Consider the following 22,068-nt stretch of genomic DNA (forward strand, 5'->3'; position numbering starts at 1 on the left):
CTATAGAAAAGGATGAAAGATCTATGACATACACTAAAGTAGAAAGAAAAAATGATAGCTTTTTGGACCTCTATGAAAAAATGAAAATTTTAAATTCAACTTTAGAAGAAGAAAAAGAATTTGAACCCCATCATAGATCACCTTTAACAAAAGTTATGACAGATAATTGGCATAATAAGCAAAAGGATAATTCGATATCAATAAATATGATAAATGGTAGAAAAGATGACTTGATAGATAATTCAAAAGCAACTGACAAAACTATGTCTATAACATATAAAGACAAAGAAAAGGACGAACTAAAGAAAGAAAATAGTCGTAAAGGAATTATGCATGAAGAAAATGAAAGACAAAAAACTGATAACATAAAAGATGGCCATGCTTGGGAAAGACCAACACGTATAGAAGATAAAGACAAGATAGTAGAGAGTTAAAGACAAAAAAAGATGTAGGGAAAGTTATAACAAAGGACAGGCTAAAGCTAAAAGCAAATAGTACCCTTAAAAAATCATTACGTAGGAAGACGGAAGTAAAAGAAGAAATAGAACAAGAAAGAGCCAAAGATAGAAAAATAGTCAACAAAGTAAGGAAAACTAATAATGAAAGAAAAGAAAATAGTGATAGTGTAGTAAAAGCAAAAGTCTGTAAAATTAATAATAATAATAGTTTAAAAGAAGTAATTAATGAGAAATTAAAATCAATTGAGAAATCTATGATAGATAACAGTTTGGCAGAATTAAATAAAAAGATAGAAATTTTAAATTTTCCCTTAGATACAGGCAGAGAAAAAGAAATAGCAGTTTTAAATACTACTGAGTCATCAGATAATGAGAACATTGAAAGACATATTATTTGTAGAGAATATGGATACACTAAAAAACAATGTGCTAGACAGAATAAAATTGCTAAACAAATTAGTAAATTGGAATTTGAAAGAGATACAATAAATGAATTAATGGAAATATTTAATATCAGTCAAAAAGAGATAGATAGAGTAAAGAAAAAGGAAGAACTAAAATCAATCAACCCATTTAAAGTTAATAAAAGAAAAAGAAAACAAAAAGACATAATAATGAAATTGATAGACAGTCTACCTAATCAAGACAAAAAAGATTATTTAGTAAGTCTGAAAGAATCTATAGACATACCTATTGCTTGTATTAGATGTAAGAAATATGGACACCATGTTACAGAATGTAGGAAACAAGAAAGAGCCAAAAAAAGAAAAAGATAAGCAAGAAAAGATAGAAAAGAAAAAAGATAACGAAGAAATAGAATCAGTAACTTTACAAGATTTAATGACAGAAGCGAAAATACTCAAACAAGAACTTAAAGATATTAAAGAAGATAATCATATATCTATAAATGAAGGGAATATTGTAGAAATAATAAATTTAAAAGAATTATCTAAACCCCCACCTTTATTAGGAAAAGACAATGGTAATAAACAAAATTTCTTGAGCTTAATTGATAGAGTAATCTTCCAAAAATGGTATATAGAAATTACTTTAGTAATTAATAAAGAATTTTCCTTGACAGAAATTGCTTTAATAGACTCAGGTACTGATATGAACTGTATACAAGAAGGAGTAGTACCTTTGAAGTATTATGAAAAATCATCAGAAAGATTAACCCAAGCTAATGGAGAAAAGCTAATAATTAATTATAAAATACCTAATGTCCACATATGTAATGATGGAGTATGCTTTGAAACAGTTTTTGTTCTAATTAAAGATCTTTCTTCTAAAATCATTCTAGGAAATCCTTTCATGGCTTTACTTTACCCTTTTTTAACGACAGAAGAAGGAATTAAAACTAATGTGCTAGGAAAAGACATACTTTTTAAATTCGTCTTGCCACCTATCTCGAAAGAAATCTATTCCCTTGATAACATTTCCATAATAAAGGAAATTGATAGAAAAAGAATTGACAGAAAGAATAGACATTTAGAATCTTTAAAGACAGAAATAATATACAAAAGAATTACTGATCAATTAACAGACCCTATACTACACTATAAAATAAAATCATTCAGACAGGAAATTGAGGCAGAAATTTGTTCTAATCTCCCCACCGCCTTTTGGCACAGGCATCGACATATAGTACAATTACCTTATGAAAAAGACTTCAATGAAAGACAGATACCCACTAAGGCTAGACCAATACAAATGAATAATAAATTATTAGAACACTGTAAAAAAGAAATTGAAGATCTTTTAAAAAAGGGCTTAATCAGAAAAAGCAAGTCTCCTTGGAGCTGTGCTGCTTTTTATGTTAATAAACAGGTAGAATTGGAACGAGGAGTTCCAAGATTAGTTATAAATTATAAACCTTTAAATACATCATTACAATGGATAAGATATCCTATTCCTAATAAGAAAGATTTACTTGACAGACTTCATGAAGCAACCATATTTTCTAAATTTGATATGAAAAGCGGATTTTGGCAGATACAGATAGATGAGAAAGACAGATATAAAACTACTTTTACAGTTCCTTTTGGTCATTATGAATGGAATGTTATGCCTTTTGGATTAAAAAATGCACCAAGTGAATTCCAAAATATAATGAATGATATATTCACACCTTTTACAGAATTCTCAATTGTCTATATAGATGATGTGTTAATTTTTTCTAAATCAATTGATGACCATTGGAAACATCTAGATATATTTGTCAAAGTAATTAAACACAATGGATTAATTGTTTCAACCACTAAGATAAACTTATTCCAAGATAAAATTCGATTTCTAGGACATAATATTTATAAGGGAACCTTAAGCCCCATTGATAGAGCCATTCAATTTGCAGATAAATTCCCAGATGAAATAAAAGACAAAAATCAATTACAAAGATTTCTTGGTAGCCTAAATTATGTTTCAGATTATTTTCAAGGACTAAGAAAAATTTGTAGACCCTTATATAAGAGGCTAGAAAAGAACCCCCCTGCATGGACAGATAAACACACTATGATAGTTCGACAGATTAAAAAATATGTTAAACAACTTCCTTGCATTGTTATTCCTTCACCCCATGCTTTTAAGATTGTTGAGACAGATGCTTCAGATATAGGTTATGGTGGAATCTTAAAACAAGTAACAAAAGATGATACTAAAGAACAAATTGTTAGATTCCATTCTGGCTCCTGGACAGCTACCCAACAGAACTACAATACTATTAAAAAAGAAAATTTTCTATTATATTGTGTGTTTCAAAATTCCAAAATGATCTTTTTAACCAAAAGTTTTTAATTCGAGTTGACTGTAAAAGTGCTAAAGAAGTTTTACAGAAAGATGTTCAAAACCTTGTTTCCAAACAGAGTTTTGCAAGATGGTAGGCTATTTTAAGTGTTTTTGATTTTGATATTGAATATATTAAAGGAGAATCTAATTCTATTCTTGATTTCTTAACCCGTGAATTTCTACAGGGAAGATGAGCTCCCCTGCAGAAAAGAGCAACTCCCCAAAACCCAGATCTAGACAGTCTTATGCTGCCCCACCAATCCCTCCTCCCCCTAGTAGATTTCTCTCTTGTCCCTTCTTCAACTCACCTAGTTTCTCTTCAAACAGACCCCAAGAAGGAACCCCAATACCCTGCAGCCCAAACCCTTTCCAACCACTTTCTCCAAGCTCCAATCCAACAGCTAAACAGTCTTATGCCATGCCCTCAACTCCTCCTCCTCTAAAAACACTATTTAACATAGTTGCCTCTTCCTTCCCCCCGTTATCCTCTCCCTCTAAACACTCAATAGAGAGACCCTCTACCTCTCAAACTCAAACCCAAACCCCAAGAGAAGATCACAGTGTTGAACTCCAAAAAAATTCTTAGAATTTTATTTTATGGATTGAAAGAGAATACCAGCATGTTACAGACCCCCTCTCACTAGTTAGACAGCTGCTACCCCCAAGATGGGAGCTCCCTAAGACAAAAACATTAAAGACCCAGACATTCTATGAGTTTATTCTAGTTGACACAGACTCAGTCCTAGTCACACACATGCCTTGCTCCCAAGACCCAAACAGAATTGGTTATTCTAAAGTAGTTATAAAACAGATTCTCACCCCTTCCCAGTGGAGGGCAGAGCCCTGGATTCCCAGAAAATTTTCTCATCCCTTTGAGCCTCAGTTTTAAAATTATTATGACTATATGGAAGCGTGGGACAGATTCATTTTATTTCAAAATAATATTAATAGACACACTTGGTTTTTCCGATTTGATATGTATAGAAAGAAAGATATGATGATACCCAGATCGTTTATTGACTGGTGGACTTCTTATGGCCCTGAAGCTATGATTCTTCCTCTTGATCTCCTCAAAGCCTATGAAAGTTTCAAGAAAGAACCAAACATACAGCATCTTAAAGATTTTCCACATCTTTTACAGTTCTTTTACAGGTTTCCGGATCTCCCATGGATCATCAGATGGGAATATAAAATAGAAAAGCATCCTCAGTATCCTTTTCCTATGCTCACCAGGAAGTTTAAATTAAAATGGTGGAATAACTTTAATTTTGATCATATTTGCCAAGAATTGCAGAAAAGGACCTCTCCCTCCCAGACAGAAAATCCTAATTTCTTTTTTGAAAAAAGTCAAGTCCAGTGCCAGCTTGCCTCCGTCTCAGACAAAAGACAGCTTAAAAAGCAATTGCTTGAAGCGGCATCACAGATATCAGATGATGAAGATGACACAATAATGGAATCATCCTCTCCAAATTACAGGACTCATCCAGAAGCATTTCAAGATTCTCAGGATCCCTATGATATGTGACAGATAAGTGATAGAAAAGACAAAAAGACAAAAAACTGTTCACAAGCAGGCATGACAGAAATATCCAGACAAAAGATCAAGAGAGATATTTGATAGAATATTAATTACACGCGTACTCAGACAGATTTTCTACAGATTCCACAAGATCAGACAGACTACTGTTCAAGATTTACTCTACCGGCAGATTAACTTGAGTTCACTTTACTTGACTCAGGTTACTTTTAGAAACTTACCATGGTTCACTTCATCTATAAAAGGACAGACTCCGAAGATAGAAGACAGGTTCCAATTCCCAAGTCCAAAATTTCTAGAGAAAGTTTTAAGAAAGCCTTTGTAATAGCCTTCCCTCTCAGAAAGACTTTTGTAACTTCCCTTTTGTAATCTTGTAACCTTTCTTCTCAAACAGTTTATTTTGTAATCTTGTAACTCAGACAGTGTTTTATTTTCAAGCTTGTATCAAAGACAGTTTGTTTTCAAGTTTAATCAAAGACAGAAGTATTTTCAAGTAAGATTTTATCAGTTCAGTTTTCATATTCCATACTCTGTTTTAACTTATTTTTGAATATATCTGTTTTGCTATTTTCTTCTTTATCATCTATTTTATCATTGTTTATGCTTCTATATTACTGCTGTGCTCTCTCCTGGGAGAGTACTATTTCCTTTTGGTTTTAGCATGTCCTTTCTTATAACTTTCCCTACATCTTCTTTTGTCTCTAGCTTTTTACTATCTTGTCTTTCAATTACTTCTATCATCTCTTTTATCATTCCTTTTTTAAACACTTCTTTATCTTTTATACGTGTTCGTCTTTCCCAAACATGGCCATCTTTTATGTTATCAATTTTTTGTCTTTCATTTTCTTTCTTTAGTTCGTCCTTTTCTTTGTCTTTATATGTTATGGATATAGTTCTGTCAGTTGCTTTTGAATTATCTATCAAGCCATCTTTTCTACCATTTATCATATTTATTGATATCAAATTATCCTTTTGCCTATTATGCCAATTATCTGTCATAACTTTTGTTAAAGGTGATCTATGGGTAGTTAATGGTATCAGAGCCATGGATGGTAGGTGTATGAGTTTTATTTCTTTGCAATTAAGAAGTTACTAGGAACTCATATTACAGTATAGCCACTACTTGCTCCTTGATAGCGTTGGTCAGCCTTACACTCGTTGGCAAACCATAGCATTCGCGTTGGTCAGCCTGTTTTGTTAGCCGACGAACTGGCGTTGTTTGGGTGGTCCCGCAATGGAGTTTCCCAAGAAGGTGGTCCCGATAGCAAGGATAACAGTGGTTAGTAATAAAGTTCCGCCAGTAATTATTAATTGCTTAGAAAGAGAACAAATACATTTATCAGCTCATAATCTGTTTGCTTGTTCACACTTAGGTTAGGCACACACTAATTTTGAAACATGGACTATGATGATATAGATTATGATGAAGGTTATAGCATGAGAGATATAGACAATAATTGGTCAAACAGTAATATGGATGATGAAACAGATTCTGATTCTGACAGTGATATGGATGAATACAATTATAATTATAATAATAATACAAAAAATTGGAGTATATTAACAGGAGATAAAATTAACCGACAGACTAATAGACACAATAATAGTTTCTTTGACATAATTAATAAAAAATTAGAATCTATAAAAAAGGATGAAAGATCTATGACATACACTAAAGTAGAAAGAAAAAATGATAGCTTTTTGGACCTCTATGAAAAAATGAAAATTTTAAATTCACCTTTAAAAGAAGAAAAAGGATTTGAACCCCATCATAGATCACCTTTAACAAAAGTTATGACAGATAATTGGCATAATAGGCAAAAGGATAATTCGATATCAATAAATATGATAAATGGTAGAAAAGATGGCTTGATAGATAATTCAAAAGCAACTGACAGAACTATATCCATAACATATAAAGACAAAGAAAAGGACGAACTAAAGAAAGAAAATGAAAGACAAAAAATTGATAACATAAAAGATGGCCATGCTTGGGAAAGACCAACACGTATAGAAGATAAAGAAGTGTTTAAAAAAGGAATGATAAAATCTTAAAACTTTGATAGCGTTGGTCAGCCTTACACTCGTTGGCAAACCATAGCATTCGCGTTGGTCAGCCCATTTTGTTAGCCGACGAACTGGCGTTGTTTGGGTGGTCCCGCAATGGAGTTTCCCGAGAAGGTAGTCCCGATAGCAAGGATATCAGTGGTTAGTAATAAAGTTCCACCAGTAATTATTAATTTCTTAGAAGTAGAATGAATATATTTGGTCGCTCATCATTTGTTGCTAGGACACACTTAGGACATGCACACACTAATTTGAACATGGAAAATGATAAGATAGTCAATTCGGAGGAATATAGCATGCAAGATATAGATAGAAATTTGTTAGAATGGAATAAATGGAATATACCAACAGAAAGAATTGACAAAATCTACAGACAGACTACTTTTTCTAAATTATCTTTTTTGACAGATTACACTATAAAAACTGTGGAAAGAACTTACTCTTTATTTAATGAATATGAAACAATTCAATTATTTTCAATAGACTCTATTCACAGACATAAAGAAAAATATGCATTTTTACATGTTTGTTTAGTACAGATAGCTGTAAAACCATTAACGAGAGAAGCTTTAAATGCAAGTATTTTATTTTGTTTAAGAGATGACAGACATTTAAGATTTGATGATTCACTCCTAGGAATGATGGAAACTAGCCTACATAATGGACCAGTATATTTTAATTGTTATCCCAATTTTGCTTTAAGCTTAACTGACAGAAATATCATGGATGCTTTAACTTTAAATATAAAGACAAATGGTTACTATATGAAAGAAGGCTCAGAACCTTTAGCTATTATTTATAGGATTTATTATAAACTCATGAAAACCACTATAAATCCCCAATCTATGGTTGAACCCTCCCCCAAAGGCCATACTCTTCTTCTTCAAGCCTCAACAGCAAACAGTAGACTTCGTGTACCTCGACAGATACAGTGGAAAGATATAACCCTCCCTGAAAAATGGCAACTTGAGACCATTGCTCCCACACTAAAAATAGAAAACACTAAACCAGACTTCATAGCCCAAAATACAGATGGGACAGTTATTATTTCTTTTAATAAAAGTGACAGATATACAGACAGCCTCATAAGACCCAGAAGTTCTACAGGCAGAAAGACCCCTATGATGCTTACCCCTAGAAGCTCCTTTTCCTCTAAAACACCTTTCTCAGATTCTAGACCTTTACCCCCCTAGAATCTTCCTCCAGTTATACACCTTCCACCTATAAACACTACTAGAACCCCAGTAAAGACTGAACCCGCCTATTATCCAACAGAAACCACACAACCAACTCCCAACGTCCATCAAGCCCTTTATGAGCCCCAACCTCAACCTGATTCTCCTACCCACACAGATATATTAGAATTCACAGATGACAGACAAATTAATGTTTTAGCCAAGGAATTTGTTTTAGATAAAGAACTATTAAAACATGACTACTTAAAACCTGAAAATAATGACAGAAAAACCCAATTTTTTAAAGAATATAATGAACAAGAAAGAAATAATTTAAAAGCCAAATATTATGAAATGGTAACAGACTTACAGACACATTTTAGTTTCTTTGACTTTTTGGACTATCATAACAAAAAGATAAGTGTAATAGAAAAAACATTGTCTTGGACGAAGACAGAAAATCATGAGAAAGTATATCAAACTTTTCCACCATTTGAATCAATTATATTAAATCAAAACAGTGGAGTCCAAGTGTTGGCCACTCCTATTAAAAGACCTAGTCTAAGTGATGACAATAAGAACCTAGATAGCATAATTCAACAGAATAATTATACTAATACCTATCTAAAATCAATTGGTCAAAAGCTACAAGATATAGAAGATAGAATAACACCCCCTTCCACTTCCATAAAGAAAGAAAATGCATCTAATACCCCCTTATTTATCCCTCATGAAATACCTCCTCACCTTAGAGTACCTTTGAAGAGGCCCAAGACAGAAAAAACTGATAATTTACTCAATGAAATAAATAAAAAGTTAGATTTAATGAAACTAGAATCATTAAGGGACATGGAGCCATTAAAAAATAAGAATATTATAACATTAGGACGGACTGATTCTTCAGAGGATGAAGAATCAAAAGATAATAAATTGACAGATTTGATAGACTCATCAGATGTAGAAAATCTAGAATCACAATTTACAGACAAATTACAGATTAATAAATTAACTTTAGCATCTTCATCGCAAGATCGCAAAAAAGGAAGAATTGAAGAATTGTATCCTAAAAAGAATTGGTATCCTAAACCTACTCCCCCTGATCTACAATTTGAAGAAAGACATACTTATGTTAATTTATCTTACTCACCAGACTTAATTTATGAATGGAATATAGATGGAATGTCAGAATATGAAATAATAAACCTTTTACATGAAATGACCTTGTTAACTAATGTTTATAAAAATCATGGAAGACAGGACCACCAGATAGCTCATTTAATTGTCACTGGTTTTACTGGCCAATTGAAAGGCTGGTGGGATCATTATTTAAATAATGATGATAGAAATGAAATATTATCAGCAGTTAAAAGAGAAACAGATGGAAGAGTTATAATGACAGATAGACAGCCTTCACAAGATGCAGTTAATACTTTAATTTTTACTATAACTAAACATTTTGTTGGAGATCCTAACCATTATAAAGAAAGAGCTTCAGATGTTTTAATTAATTTAAGATGTCCACAACTTTTAGACTTTAGATGGTATAAAGATGTTTTTATTTCAAAAGTTTTAAGTAGGAATGACTGTCAACAATCCTATTGGAAAGAAAAGTTTATTGCTGGCCTACCTTATTTCTTTGCTCAAAAAGATAGACTTGACATAGCCAATAATGAAGGAACTATAGACTATCCTAGATTGACATATGGAGATATAATATCTTCAATTAATAAAACAAGTCTATGGTTATGTAATGATTTAAGGCTAAAAAATCAAATAGAAAGAGAGAAAAGGTATGCTAAAAAAGAGTTAGGAACCTTTTGTGAGCAATATGGCTTTGAACCATTGATTGCTCCATCTAGGAAAAGGACAAAAGAAAAGAGAGATATGGATAGATACAAGAATAATAATAGAAGATATCATAAAGGTAGAACTAAAGAAAAGAAAGAAGAGTCCAAAAGAAAGAAAAGTGACAGATATAAAGATATTATTTGCTTTAAATGTGGAAAAAAAGGACACACTAGTAGATATTGTAACTTTCAAAGAAAAATAAATAAACTTGACTTATCGGGAAAAATAAAAGGGAAATTAATGAGTATATTAGAACAGACTGATAGTGATGAGACAGACAATGAAATTCATCAGATAGATAATTGTGATATTACTTCATCATCGACAGACACTTCTTCAGATAATGAAAAAATTAAATTATGTAACTGTAATAATCCTAATAACTGTTATTGTAAAAGAAAATTAAAAATAAGTGTTTTAACTAAACAAGAAGATATAATAATAGACTTAATAGACAAACTTTCGGATACACAGACTAGGAAGGATTATTTATCCAAATTAAAAGAATCCCTAACCCAGGTTGACACATTTGAAACAGATTTAAAGGATTATAAGTCAACTTATAATTTTTCAGATATTACTGATAGATTTAAACCCAATAAACCTACAACTGTGACAGATTTGTAAATAGAAATTAACAATTTAAAAAATGAACTGAAGGAATTAAAATCAGAAAATTTCATCTTAAAAGCCATGATTGACCAAATAGCTGCACAAGTAATTAACATAAAAGACATAATTAAATTTTGTAATAAACCCCTGATAGATTCCTCTGATTCCTCTCTTCTTGACAGACAAACTTATAATGGCGAGAGTTCTCATAAAGATGACTATAAAGATGAATTTTTAAATATAATTGATAGAATGATATTTCAAAAATGGTACACTGAGATAACCTTAGTTGTTAATAAAGAATTCTCATTGACAGTTATTGTCCTTGTTGATTCAGGTGCTGATATGAATTGTATACAAGAAGGATTAATACCCTCTAAGTATTATGAATCAACAACTGACAGATTAACTCAGGCTAATGGGGATAGACTTAAAATAAGTAATAAACTAACTAAGGTATACATACATAATAATGGCATCAATTTCAGAACACCTTTCTTCCTTACAGATAAGTTGTCCTCTAAAGTTATACTAGGAAATCCTTTTTTGGCTTTACTTTACCCATTTTTCACGACAGACAATGGAATAAGTACTAATATTTTGGAAACAGAAGTATTCTATAAATTTCTCCTGCCACCAATTCCCAAGGATATATACTTATTGAAAGAAATTTCCATCTCAAAGGACACAAGTATTAGTAAAATTGAATCAATAACAGATGATGAGATTCCTACAAGTTCAATGATAGATGATACTATCCTACCCAGTGGTATAAAATTTCAAGGTTTTATGATATTTTCCTCCCTTTATTGACTTGTCCTCATTCCTCTTTTGTATATAGCTTCCTACGTAACATCCCTTGTTTTGTCTTTGTCATGATATTTCCTTGTACTATAAAATCATGACTTTTAGTCTTTTTTGTTCCTTCTCAAACACTACTTCCTCTGTAGATATTAATGCTTACATAATGGTCTTAATTAGTTAATTTTAACATTAACGGCCAATTGCCTGGCAAGCAAGATAGCCATTCTAAGGCTAAACTCTATGACCATATTTTGCCCAAACAGAAATCTTTAAGATTTCAGTCAAAGCATGAAGGCGTCTCAATAGAGACAATATCCCTTCAAAATTCAAGTGGTGATCAGAAAGGTTTCTCAAACATATTAACAGAATAGCTATGGTATTATCAAGACAAAATAACAGACAACTACAGAATACACAGACAATATCAATCCACATGTAAGAAGGATTTTCAAATCTAGACCAGTCCAGGACAGTACAAGAGACAAGAGACAGATAGTTCAAGGACAGTACAAGAGCCATTAACTACCCAGGAGAGAGCACAGCAGTAATATAGAAGCATAAACAATGATAAAATAGATGATAAAGAAGAAAATAGCAAAACAGATATATTCAAAAATAAGTTAAAACAGAGTATGGAATATGAAAACTAAAACTGATAAAATCTTACTTGAAAATACTTCTGTCATTGATTAAACTTGAAAACAAACTGTCTTTGATACAAGCTTGAAAATAAAAGCAGTAATATAGAAGCATAAACAATGATAAAATAGATGATAAAGAAGAAAATAGCAAAACAGATATATTCAAAAATAAGTTAAAACAGAGTATGGAATATGAAAACTGAACTGATAAAAACTTACTTGAAAATACTTCTGTCTTTGATTAAACTTGAAAACAAACTGTCTTTGATACAAGCTTGAAAATAAAACACTGTCTGAGTTACAAGATTACAAAGTAAACTGTCTGAGAAGAAAGGTTACAAGATTACAAAAGGGAAGTTACAAAAGTCTTTCTGAGAGGGAAGGCTATTACAAAGGCTTTCTTAAAACTTTCTCTGGAAATTTTGGACTTGGGAATTGGAACCAGTCCTAACTCCTTGATGCAATTCATTACACAAACTCTTACCTAACTAGATTCTCAAAAAATAAAAAACTTAGTAACATTAAATTCAACTCTCTTGACACATAATTTTTCATATAGAAGCTGCCAATACTAAATCCTAACAATAGTAATTGGTATACACATTGTTGGTATACTAAAGTTTTAAACAAACTGAATGACTGATGTTAACAGTGTTTATCAATTTTTAATTTATTTTTTATAATTTGATAATCTAACGGGGAAAGTAAGATTTAAACACTAGATATATTCATTAAAAACATCAAAAAGTACTAGTTGAGATATAAACTATAAGACTCTAGGCTATCAATTCTTGAATATAGTTATATGTTATCTTACAACAATGAACATTTCAAATTGACCTTGTATAATTAAGTACTATAAAATAAACAAATTATAATTTGTTTGGATTTCTCAAAATATAAGTGACTAAGGCCGGAAGAGTATTACTAGATCGAATTGGGATTTGAATATATAATTATAGTAGTTTGAATTCAAAAAGACTTCTTCTTTCTAAACTCTGACTTGTTTGATATTTTTATTTCGTTTTTCATTTCCGACAAACTTATGTCTATTTATGAGATGGACATCCTTATTTTGGTAGACTGAAAAAAAAAAAAAAAAAAAAAGAGAGAGAGAGAACAAAGAAAGTAGAATTCTTTTGCAATAAAAGAAAAGCAAGAATTGAAAAACACTCTTCTCAAATGCAAACCACAGCCATTATTTAATGCTTTGAAAAACAAAACACTGAGCTGGTCAAACTAATAGTATAAACAGGCAAGTGATGCACAGTTCACCTCATTTTTCTGTAGATGTCTATCTGAAATAATCACTCAGCAACTATTGAAAAACGTTATGATTAAATAAAGATTAAGGGAAAAACAACATTTGTCAGCTTTGAACTGCTCAAATGTTGAAACAATCTTCCTCTACAAAATTTATTACATAAAAACATTGTGTCATGTGTAAGAGCATCAACATCATCGTATAAGTGTCAAACCAATGGCAGTGACTATAAGAGTTGAGGGGACTCCAAATTTGAGATGGCTCCAAAAGTGTTGGAAATAAAGATAAATGCAGCGGAAAATAAGTTTTAAAACGGATCTACTTCATTCGATATTGATAACATGCACAAAGTAAATTTCAGAATTAGAGAACAAGAGAGTGTACCTTGATGCGATGAATTTCAAAACCGAAGATCAAACGTTCTTGGGAAGACTTTCAATCTTCACTCCAATTCCACTTGATACCCAAGATGTGTGGTCTCTCAATTGGTAACAAAAGGGTGATTAGAGAGTGACAAAAAATCACATCCACACCATTTCACAATGATGTTTTTCCTTAAAATATTCTGAACGTTTTTCCCTTTTTGTATCTAACCAATTATCTAATTGGGCTGGCCTTTTGGGCCTTTCCAATTGGGCTTAAGTTTGTGGCTTGGAGTGGGACCAAAAGGGACCAATAAGACACTAGCTCCAATGGGCCTTGGGCTTTTCTGTCAACTCTTGACAAGTCCAAAGTTACCATTAACTATATTTAATACCACTATATAAATATAGTTGCACTCTAGGCCTTATAAATAAATTATTTCCCAAGACTTTATTATACATTCAACCCTTCATAAAAATATTCGTAGTAATACAAAGTCATGAAATGTTGACTGCCACTTTATAGATTACTACATCTTAATCCTTGAGTACCCAGTTTAATCCTTTATGTTATTCATTATATATTTATGAAATCCAATTCCATAAATATATACTTTAGTAACTCTTTACTAAAGTGGTTGGGCCCAACACTCTGAATAACCAAACCCATTAAACTTATCTCAAGGGAATATTTTATATCTCCGTTAAGAGACTATGAATTCCATCTTGAGAATATATGTTCCATCAACACTAAATGCGGCTGCCCAACATACTGAGGTTTTGACCATAACTTATAGATCTCACTCCTGATATATCAAAGCAATCTACATCTCATGATCAGGTTCATTATTCTCTCAGGATTTAGAGTTGATGTAAATAAAAGTCGTGAGCTTTATTATTCATTTGACAGTCATTAGGAGAATAATAAATCTCACAGCGGTCCAGTTCAATATGTCTTAACTCTTAAAACATATCAACATACCAACTAGAAGTCTCCACTTCCATGATCAAGACAAATCATCTTAGTTGATATGTTATAGTCTTCGCAGATGAAACGCCCAATTTCATCACCGACTACGAACTAAAATTCTGAGTTTACAAAGAACTTGTGATTTATATCTTTCTGTGACTTTTCACATAAATCACATACTATGCATCTCATGGACTAAGATAATATCCCATTAGTTCATAAATGGTCTCATACAATTAAACAACTTAATTATTCATGACATGCCAATAAATTGGATTTTAGGGCACAAACCCTAACAAAAAGGATAAAGTGTACCCAAGTTGGGGAGCTCGGCGAGCCTGCTCACACACGATTATGTTGGCAGCTGATCCCAATAATGAGAGGTTCCCAGCTACTGTGCTGACCCAAGCTAAGATTAGCCATGTCTTCTTCTCATCAACTGCAGAAACTGCAGCTGCCGATGCTGCCACTCTTGCTCCGAGCAAGAGAACTACACAATATTAACATGAGTTATAGGAACTCTCGTGTAAATAGTTTTAAAAATGGCCTTTATGATGCCGAATAATGGCTTACAGCAGACAAACAATTTATCATAAATCAACAAAATATTGGGGAAAAAAAAACGAAATGAAAGAAATGAACATTAATATGAACCTCAAGAATGTTCATAACAAACGGAATACAGCATCAACTTAGAGATGTATCACCAAAATCATTAGATACTTTTTATATGAAAGAAAAACCTAACTAGTCTATTAAGGATCCATAGGTGACCCCAAAATTTTGGGACTAAGGCTTTGTTTGTTGTTCTTGTTGTTGTGCATGAAAGAAAAACAATTCTTAATCAAAGATACAGAAAGAAAGATTAAACCACAGTACCAGGCTACCAGCTCATTTATGAAAAACAATCTCACAGATTCAGTGCAAGAGCATCCCTTGTTCCCTATATTATGTACACAAGGGCCGTGGATAACCGAGAGCCTTGTCAACTCACAGTTATCATTACTGGTATAAAAATCCCTTTGTTACTGAAAGGAAATTTTCCTTTTAGCACAAACTGCAGAATGTTTGTTGTTTAATAGAATGCTATGGCAGAATTCTGAGGGGGTAAGCATATCCAAAAATTGTTTATGGTTTTTCAAAATGTCAATTGAAAACAACAACTTGGTGAGAAATGCTGTTGTCATTGCAATTATCCCGAGACTTTGAGAAATGACCCAGAAGGGTGCCAGTTTGTGTACAAAGTGAAGTGAAAGACACTACTTAGACTGAAAGACCTGTTCGGTTCAATGGTGGTGTACTATCAGCTTGAGTAAGATTTGAACATGCATGAGAAAGGTTAATGTCAGTAGTCTCAAGTATTTTTTTTGAGAAGTGAAATTGGGAAAAATCTTGAGAAAGGTTAATGTCAGTTTGTCTCAAGTAGAGAAAGGATCTTGAGAAGAAGTGAAAACCAGAAATATGCAATTAAAAAATAAAAACTGGGAATACTATGATATCCCGAAGAGATAATCTGTATGCAAAGTCCAAACTATACACTAACATATTCCCCAGAAATCTAAAGACAGGGCAACAAGCTTATATGCATCCCAATGTTGAATTAGTCTCTGTACAGCTTGAAATTGCTACAAGAATGCTTGGCAAACTCGTTTTATTCAATAAGGAAAAAAGTTGTTTAAAATGGACTTACAAACAAGTGTTAGTCCAACAAGCTAATTTCATCTGACATATCCCAAAAAAAAAAAAAAAAGAATTATGAAACAGATAATAGAAAAAAAAAATATACATATATATATATATATGGAAGAAATCCATCAAAAAAAAAAAAATATATATATATATATATATGGAAGAAATCCATCAACATACCAGTTGGTACATTTGAAGCCAAATTTGACATGACAAGTATGACAATGGCGAGAATTGCTATCCCACTAGCACGATCGATTTTTGAATAGGGCTCCATAAAGTCCCATAGAGTACTTGGGATTCCAGTTTTGTTAAAGCCTTCAACCGTGATAAACATTCCACAAAAGAAAACTAACAGAGAATAGGAGACCTGGCAAAGAAGAGAAATAAAACTTGACATATAGTAAACTCTCCAACAAGCAATCAATGGTCATAATCACCAACAAGTTATGATTTACAGTTTTTTGATAGGGAAAAAATAATTTAAAGGTAGAAAGCAACGTGCTTGCAGATATACCTTTTCAAGGCTTGGCCTAGCATCCCTGAAATCAAGAACCACAAGAGCAAGTGCAGCAGTAATTGCAGCCCACGACATATTTAGATTCAGAAGCAAAGCAATCAACATTCCTACAGTAACAAGGTAAACACATGATTTCCACAATATTTTTTTCCAGCTCGTGGTCAAATCATCTTTCCCTTCTGAAGACAGTACAGAAAGTACATCTCTTAGTCTATCCAATGATGCAACACTCTTTGAAGGGATTGTTTCCTCCTTTACCTGAGAAGATTCATCATTTGCTGCCTCTTTTGATGCATTAGAATTTCTTGCAGACTCCAATGTGCCACTAGGAACCCCTTGGATTTCATTCTCACTCGGAATTGATCGGTTCCTAAGGTTCTCAACATGTCCCATGGGAACACTCATGCCAGGAGAGTTCCATTCCTGAGAATTCAAGGATGTAAAATGTGACATTGTGGCTGGTGAAAAACGATGAGAATTCACTTCCTCCTCTGCAATAACTTCTACAGCTACATCTTCCTCATCCTTTTCAATAGATAGCAACTTCCAGTACATACATAGAAGAAGTAGGGCATTGACAATTACACCCATGATCATTGCAGGGAGAATTCCTATTAGAAAATTCCCAAAAGATATCTTGCTCTGAAAGGCTATAACCAAGTTTTGGGGGTTGCCAATTGGAGTTGCTGACGACCCAATATTTGCACTAGAGGCCAGGGCAAGAAGGAAAGGATGAGGTGGGAGATTATGTTGCCTTGCAATTTTCAAGACAAATTCAGTCAAAACTACACAAGAGGTATCATTAGTAAAAAAAGCACTTGAAATGGCAGAAATCAGGCAGACTCGACAAATTAAATCCTTTGCCCCTCTACTCTTCCATGAGAGCAACTTTCCCAAGTACTTGAACATATCTGCCCTTTCAAGATATACACTGACAACCATGGTCCCAAAGAGAAGACCAAGGATTTGAAGATCAATTGCGTCATATGCTTGATCTGCAGTTATGACTTGAAATATGACCATTAGCATGCCCCCCAGGAGGGACCCTGCAGTCCTCCCAACCGGTAGAAAAGGAACAGCTGGGAAAACCGCCAATACCCAGAAGATTGCAAAAGCAATTGAGCCTAGAACCACTTTTACAGTAGAAGCCAAAGCCATTTTTGCTGCTCAGCAAGAGAAAATCCTGTTGTGCAAAGCAAGTAAAGTTGTTGCAGCCATTAATAGATTATAAGGCATAATAAAATAACAGAACATTCAAAATCAAGAAATGTAAGGGATTGGGGAGTTCAACTAATAGTCACTAACAATAGACTCTCTCTTAATGATTGAGGAGAATATGCAACTTGATTCTTGAACACCCATTTAAGTCAATTTCTAAGCTAAATCTCAACCAAATATGCGATGCCCACATCTTTAGTACCACATTTTCTATACTACTTTATATACCACGAATAAAAATCTGCCATGTGTCCATCAATTTAATCAACTCCCTATTTTATGCTTTTTTTTAATTCACTTAACTAAAATAATAAAAATAAAAATCCTCACACATCTTAGCACCACCACCGAACTCTGCCGCCACCAACATGGCCATTCCGCTGCCGGCACAAGTCCACAATGAGTTACATAGAAGAAGTAACTCATGGCTATTAAAGAAATTGGAAAATTTAAAAAAGCTTTTTATATTCCTGAGCTCTAACCGAACAACATGCGGCAGATTTGCTCCGACCCTCTGTTTCTCTCGTTCACTCCTCTTAGATTTATTTTGGTTGTATTTTTGCTGGCTATAGCTGTTACTGTTTTGCTTGGTGGTTGAGCTTAAAGAGAGAGAACGATAGTAATGTCCTGTGGTTGTGGTGGCGTTAAACAAGCTAATTTCATCTGACATATCCCAAAAAAAAAAAAAAAAGAATTATGAAACAGATAATAGAAAAAAAAAATATACATATATATATATATATGGAAGAAATCCATCAACATACCAGTTGGTACATTTGAAGCCAAATTTGACATGACAAGTATGACAATGGCGAGAATTGCTATCCCACTAACATGATCGATTTTTGAATAGGGCTCCATAAAGTCCCATAGAGTACTTGGGATTCCGGTTGTGTTAAAGCCTTCAACTGTGATAAACATTCCACAAAAGAAAAGTAACAGAGAATAGGAGACCTGGCAAAGAAGAGAAATAAAACTTGACATATGGTAAACTCTCCAACAAGCAATCAATGGTCATAATCACCAACAAGTTATGATTTACAGTTTTTTGATAGGGAAAAAATAATTTAAAGGTAGAAAGCAACGTGCTTGCAGATTATACCTTTTCAAAGCTTGGCCTAGCATCCCTGAAATCAAGAACCACAAGAGCAAGCGCAGCAGTAATTGCAGTCCACGACATATTTAGATCCAGAAGCAAAGCAATCAACATTCCTATAGTAACAAGGTAAACACATGATTTCCACAATATTTGTTTCCATCTCGTGGTCAAATCATCTTTTCCTCCTGAAGACAGTACAGAAAGTACTTTTCTTAGTCTAGAGATTGTTTCCTCCTTTACCTGAGAAGATACATCATTTGCTGCCTCTTTTGATGCATTAGAATTTATTGCAAACTCCAATGTGCCACTAGGAACCCCTTGGATTTCATTCTCACTCAGAATTGATCGGTTCCTAAGGTTCTCAACATGTCCCATGGGAACACTCGTGCCAGGAGAGCTTTGCACAGCCATAACTTCCGATTTAGAGTTCCATTACTGAGAATTCAAGGATGTAGAATGTGACATTGTGGCTGGTGAAAAACGATGAGAATTCACTTCCTCCTCTGCAATAACTTCTACAGCTACATCTTCCTCATCCTTTTCAATAGATAACAACTTCCAGTACATACATAGAAGAAGTAGGGCATTGACAATTACACCCATGATCATTGTAGGGAGAATTCCTATTAGAAAATTCCCAAAAGATATCTTGCTCTGAACGGCTATAACCAAGTTTTGGGGGTTGCCAATTGGAGTTGCTGCCGACCCAATATTTGCACTAGAGGCCAGGGCAAGAAGGAAAGGATGAGGTGGGAGATTATGTTGCCTTGCAATTTTCAAGACAAATTCAATCAAAACTACACAAGAGGTATCATTAGTAAAAAAAAGCACTTGAAATGGCAGAAATCAGGCAGACTCGACAAATTAAATCCTTTGCCCCTCTACTCTTCCATGAGAGCAACTTTCCCAAGTACTTGTACATATCTGCCCTTTCAAGATATACACTGACAACCATGGTCCCAAAGAGAAGACCAAGGATTTGAAGATCAATTGCGTCATATGCTTGATCTGCAGTTATGACTTGAAATATGACCATTAGCATGCCCCCCAGGAGGGACCCTGCAGTCCTCCCAACCGGTAGAAAAGGAACAGCTGGGAAAACCGCCAATACCCAGAAGATTGCAAAAGCAATTGAGCCTAGAACCACTTTTACAGTAGAAGCCAAAGCCATTTTTGCTGCTCAGCAAGAGAAAATCTTGTTGTGCAAAGCAAGTAAAGTTGTTGCAGCTATTAATAGATTATAAGGCATAATAAACTAACAGAACATTCAAAATCATTGTTCTGTTAGTTATAATAGATTATAAGGCATATAAAAAAGCTTTTTATATTCCTGAGCTCTAACAGAACAACATGCGGCAGATTTGCTCCGACCCTCTGTTTCTCTCGTTCACTCCTCTTAGATTTATTTTGTTTGTATTTTTGCTGGCTATAGCTGTTACTGTTTTGCTTGGTGGTTGAGCTTAAAGAGAGAGAACGATAGTAATGTCCTGTGGTTGTGGTGGCGTTCAAGGTTGGTGATGGTTGTGGACGACTAAATTTCTTGGTTCGAAATAAGTCAAACAAGTAAAATAGTGTCACAAATGCGAATTTGTATTGAATATATGTGTGGTACAATTCTCTGTAATTACAAAAGAGTGATCCTCTAATTCGATCTCCTTGAAAGATTTGTTAATTGGATTTGTGGTAATGTGATTTTCACTTGAACACAAAGTATCCTTCAATTTGGTTGAACGATGGATCGAAGATTGTTGAAACGGAATTACAATGAATCTCTGGCTATGAGCTTGTTAGAAATCCTTTGTTCTTCACGTTCTTCATGTTCTTGGTGCGTTCTTCGTCTTCGAAGGTTTGTGGTGGAAGTTCTTCGGGGCTTTAGAGGCTTGATCCGTAGAGCTTCGCTGATTTATGATTTGTTGAGATTTCTGGAGGCTTTTGAGCTTGATTCCAGTGAACTTTGAGATTTAGGAATATGATTTGGATGATTCCTCTTTGAATGTTCTTCGTACTTGAAGGTTTGTGGTGGAAGTTCTTCGGGGCTTTAGAGGCTTGATTCGTAGAGCTTCACTGATTTGTGGTTTGTTGAGGTTTCTGGAGGCTTTTGAGCTTGATTCCAATGAACTTTGAGATCTAGGCAGGTAATTTGGATGATTCTGCTTTGAATGTTCTTCGTATTTGAAGGTTGAAGTTCTTGAAGTTGCTGAAGGCTTCAGGGCTTGATTCCAGCAAAGCTTCTGGACTTCTGAGTGCTTCAGATGGCTTGGTGCCTTCTCTCCAGCTCTCCTGATCTCCTTGATCTCTAGATCTCCTCATATCCTCCTTCAACTGCCTTAGGAAGGCTTCTATTTATAGGAGTTTAGGAGTAGGTAAGCGACACGTGGCGAAGTTTGATTGGTGACATGTGGCAGCGCTTGATTGGTCCGCTTATGTCATCGCTTACACGTGCGAGGCTGATTATGTCATCGCTTACACGTGCGAGGCTGATTATGTCATCGCTTACACATGCGATGATGTGTGATTGGTTTTTGCATGACACTTGACAAATTTCTGTTGGTTTCTGAGTAATGATAGCAAAACCTAGTAGCAATACGCGACGCTTTGTAATTGGCCGTATTTTGTGGACTTAGTAGTGTGACATGTCAGCTTGTGATAGGTCGGGAATTTTCCCTGTCTACAAATGCCCCCTCGAGACTCGTTCACACACACAGTTTCAGAGTGTGGTGTGAGAACGAGTTTTGAAAACAGACTTTTACTCTTGGCTCTTCAAATGAAGTAATTGAAGGTGGCGGAACTTTTAGCAGGATGAGATAATTTCCGAGGAGTAGACCCACCCATATGAAAGGATTTGGTAAGACCGAAAAGGGGTCTGCCTGTATTTGAATGTACTTGCATGACCGAACCTTCTCAGCAGAGGTTAAGTTGAAGTAACTTCAGAAGAGTGTTTCTGGATCGTTGGCGGCGATCACATGGTGTAGAAGATGGGGAAGACGCGAGGATGGTGGCTGGGTACAGCATACAGAGTC

The 22,068-nt window shown here is 34.0% G+C and overlaps 1 protein-coding gene and 1 pseudogene across 1 annotated transcript; both read right to left on the bottom strand.

The window, feature by feature from the left end:
- Nucleotides 1–16,206: 16,206 nt before the first annotated feature.
- Nucleotides 16,207–18,098, bottom strand: LOC136061482 (silicon efflux transporter LSI2-like). The gene is made up of 3 exons (XM_065771197.1): nucleotides 16,729–18,098; nucleotides 16,392–16,581; nucleotides 16,207–16,244 (listed from the first exon to the last, which is right to left on the bottom strand). Exons 1-3 carry the CDS (start codon nucleotides 17,887–17,889, stop codon nucleotides 16,222–16,224), a joined length of 1,374 nt encoding a protein of 457 aa, XP_065627269.1. The 5' UTR covers nucleotides 17,890–18,098; the 3' UTR covers nucleotides 16,207–16,221.
- A 149-nt stretch (nucleotides 18,099–18,247) lies between these two features.
- LOC112029836 (silicon efflux transporter LSI2-like) lies at nucleotides 18,248–20,267 on the bottom strand (annotated as a pseudogene).
- Between the last annotated feature and the right edge of the window lie 1,801 nt (nucleotides 20,268–22,068).

This window comes from Quercus suber, unplaced genomic scaffold, assembly GCF_002906115.3.
Source record: "Quercus suber isolate HL8 unplaced genomic scaffold, Cork oak 2.0 scaffold_40, whole genome shotgun sequence".
Lineage (NCBI taxonomy): Eukaryota > Viridiplantae > Streptophyta > Magnoliopsida > Fagales > Fagaceae > Quercus > Quercus suber.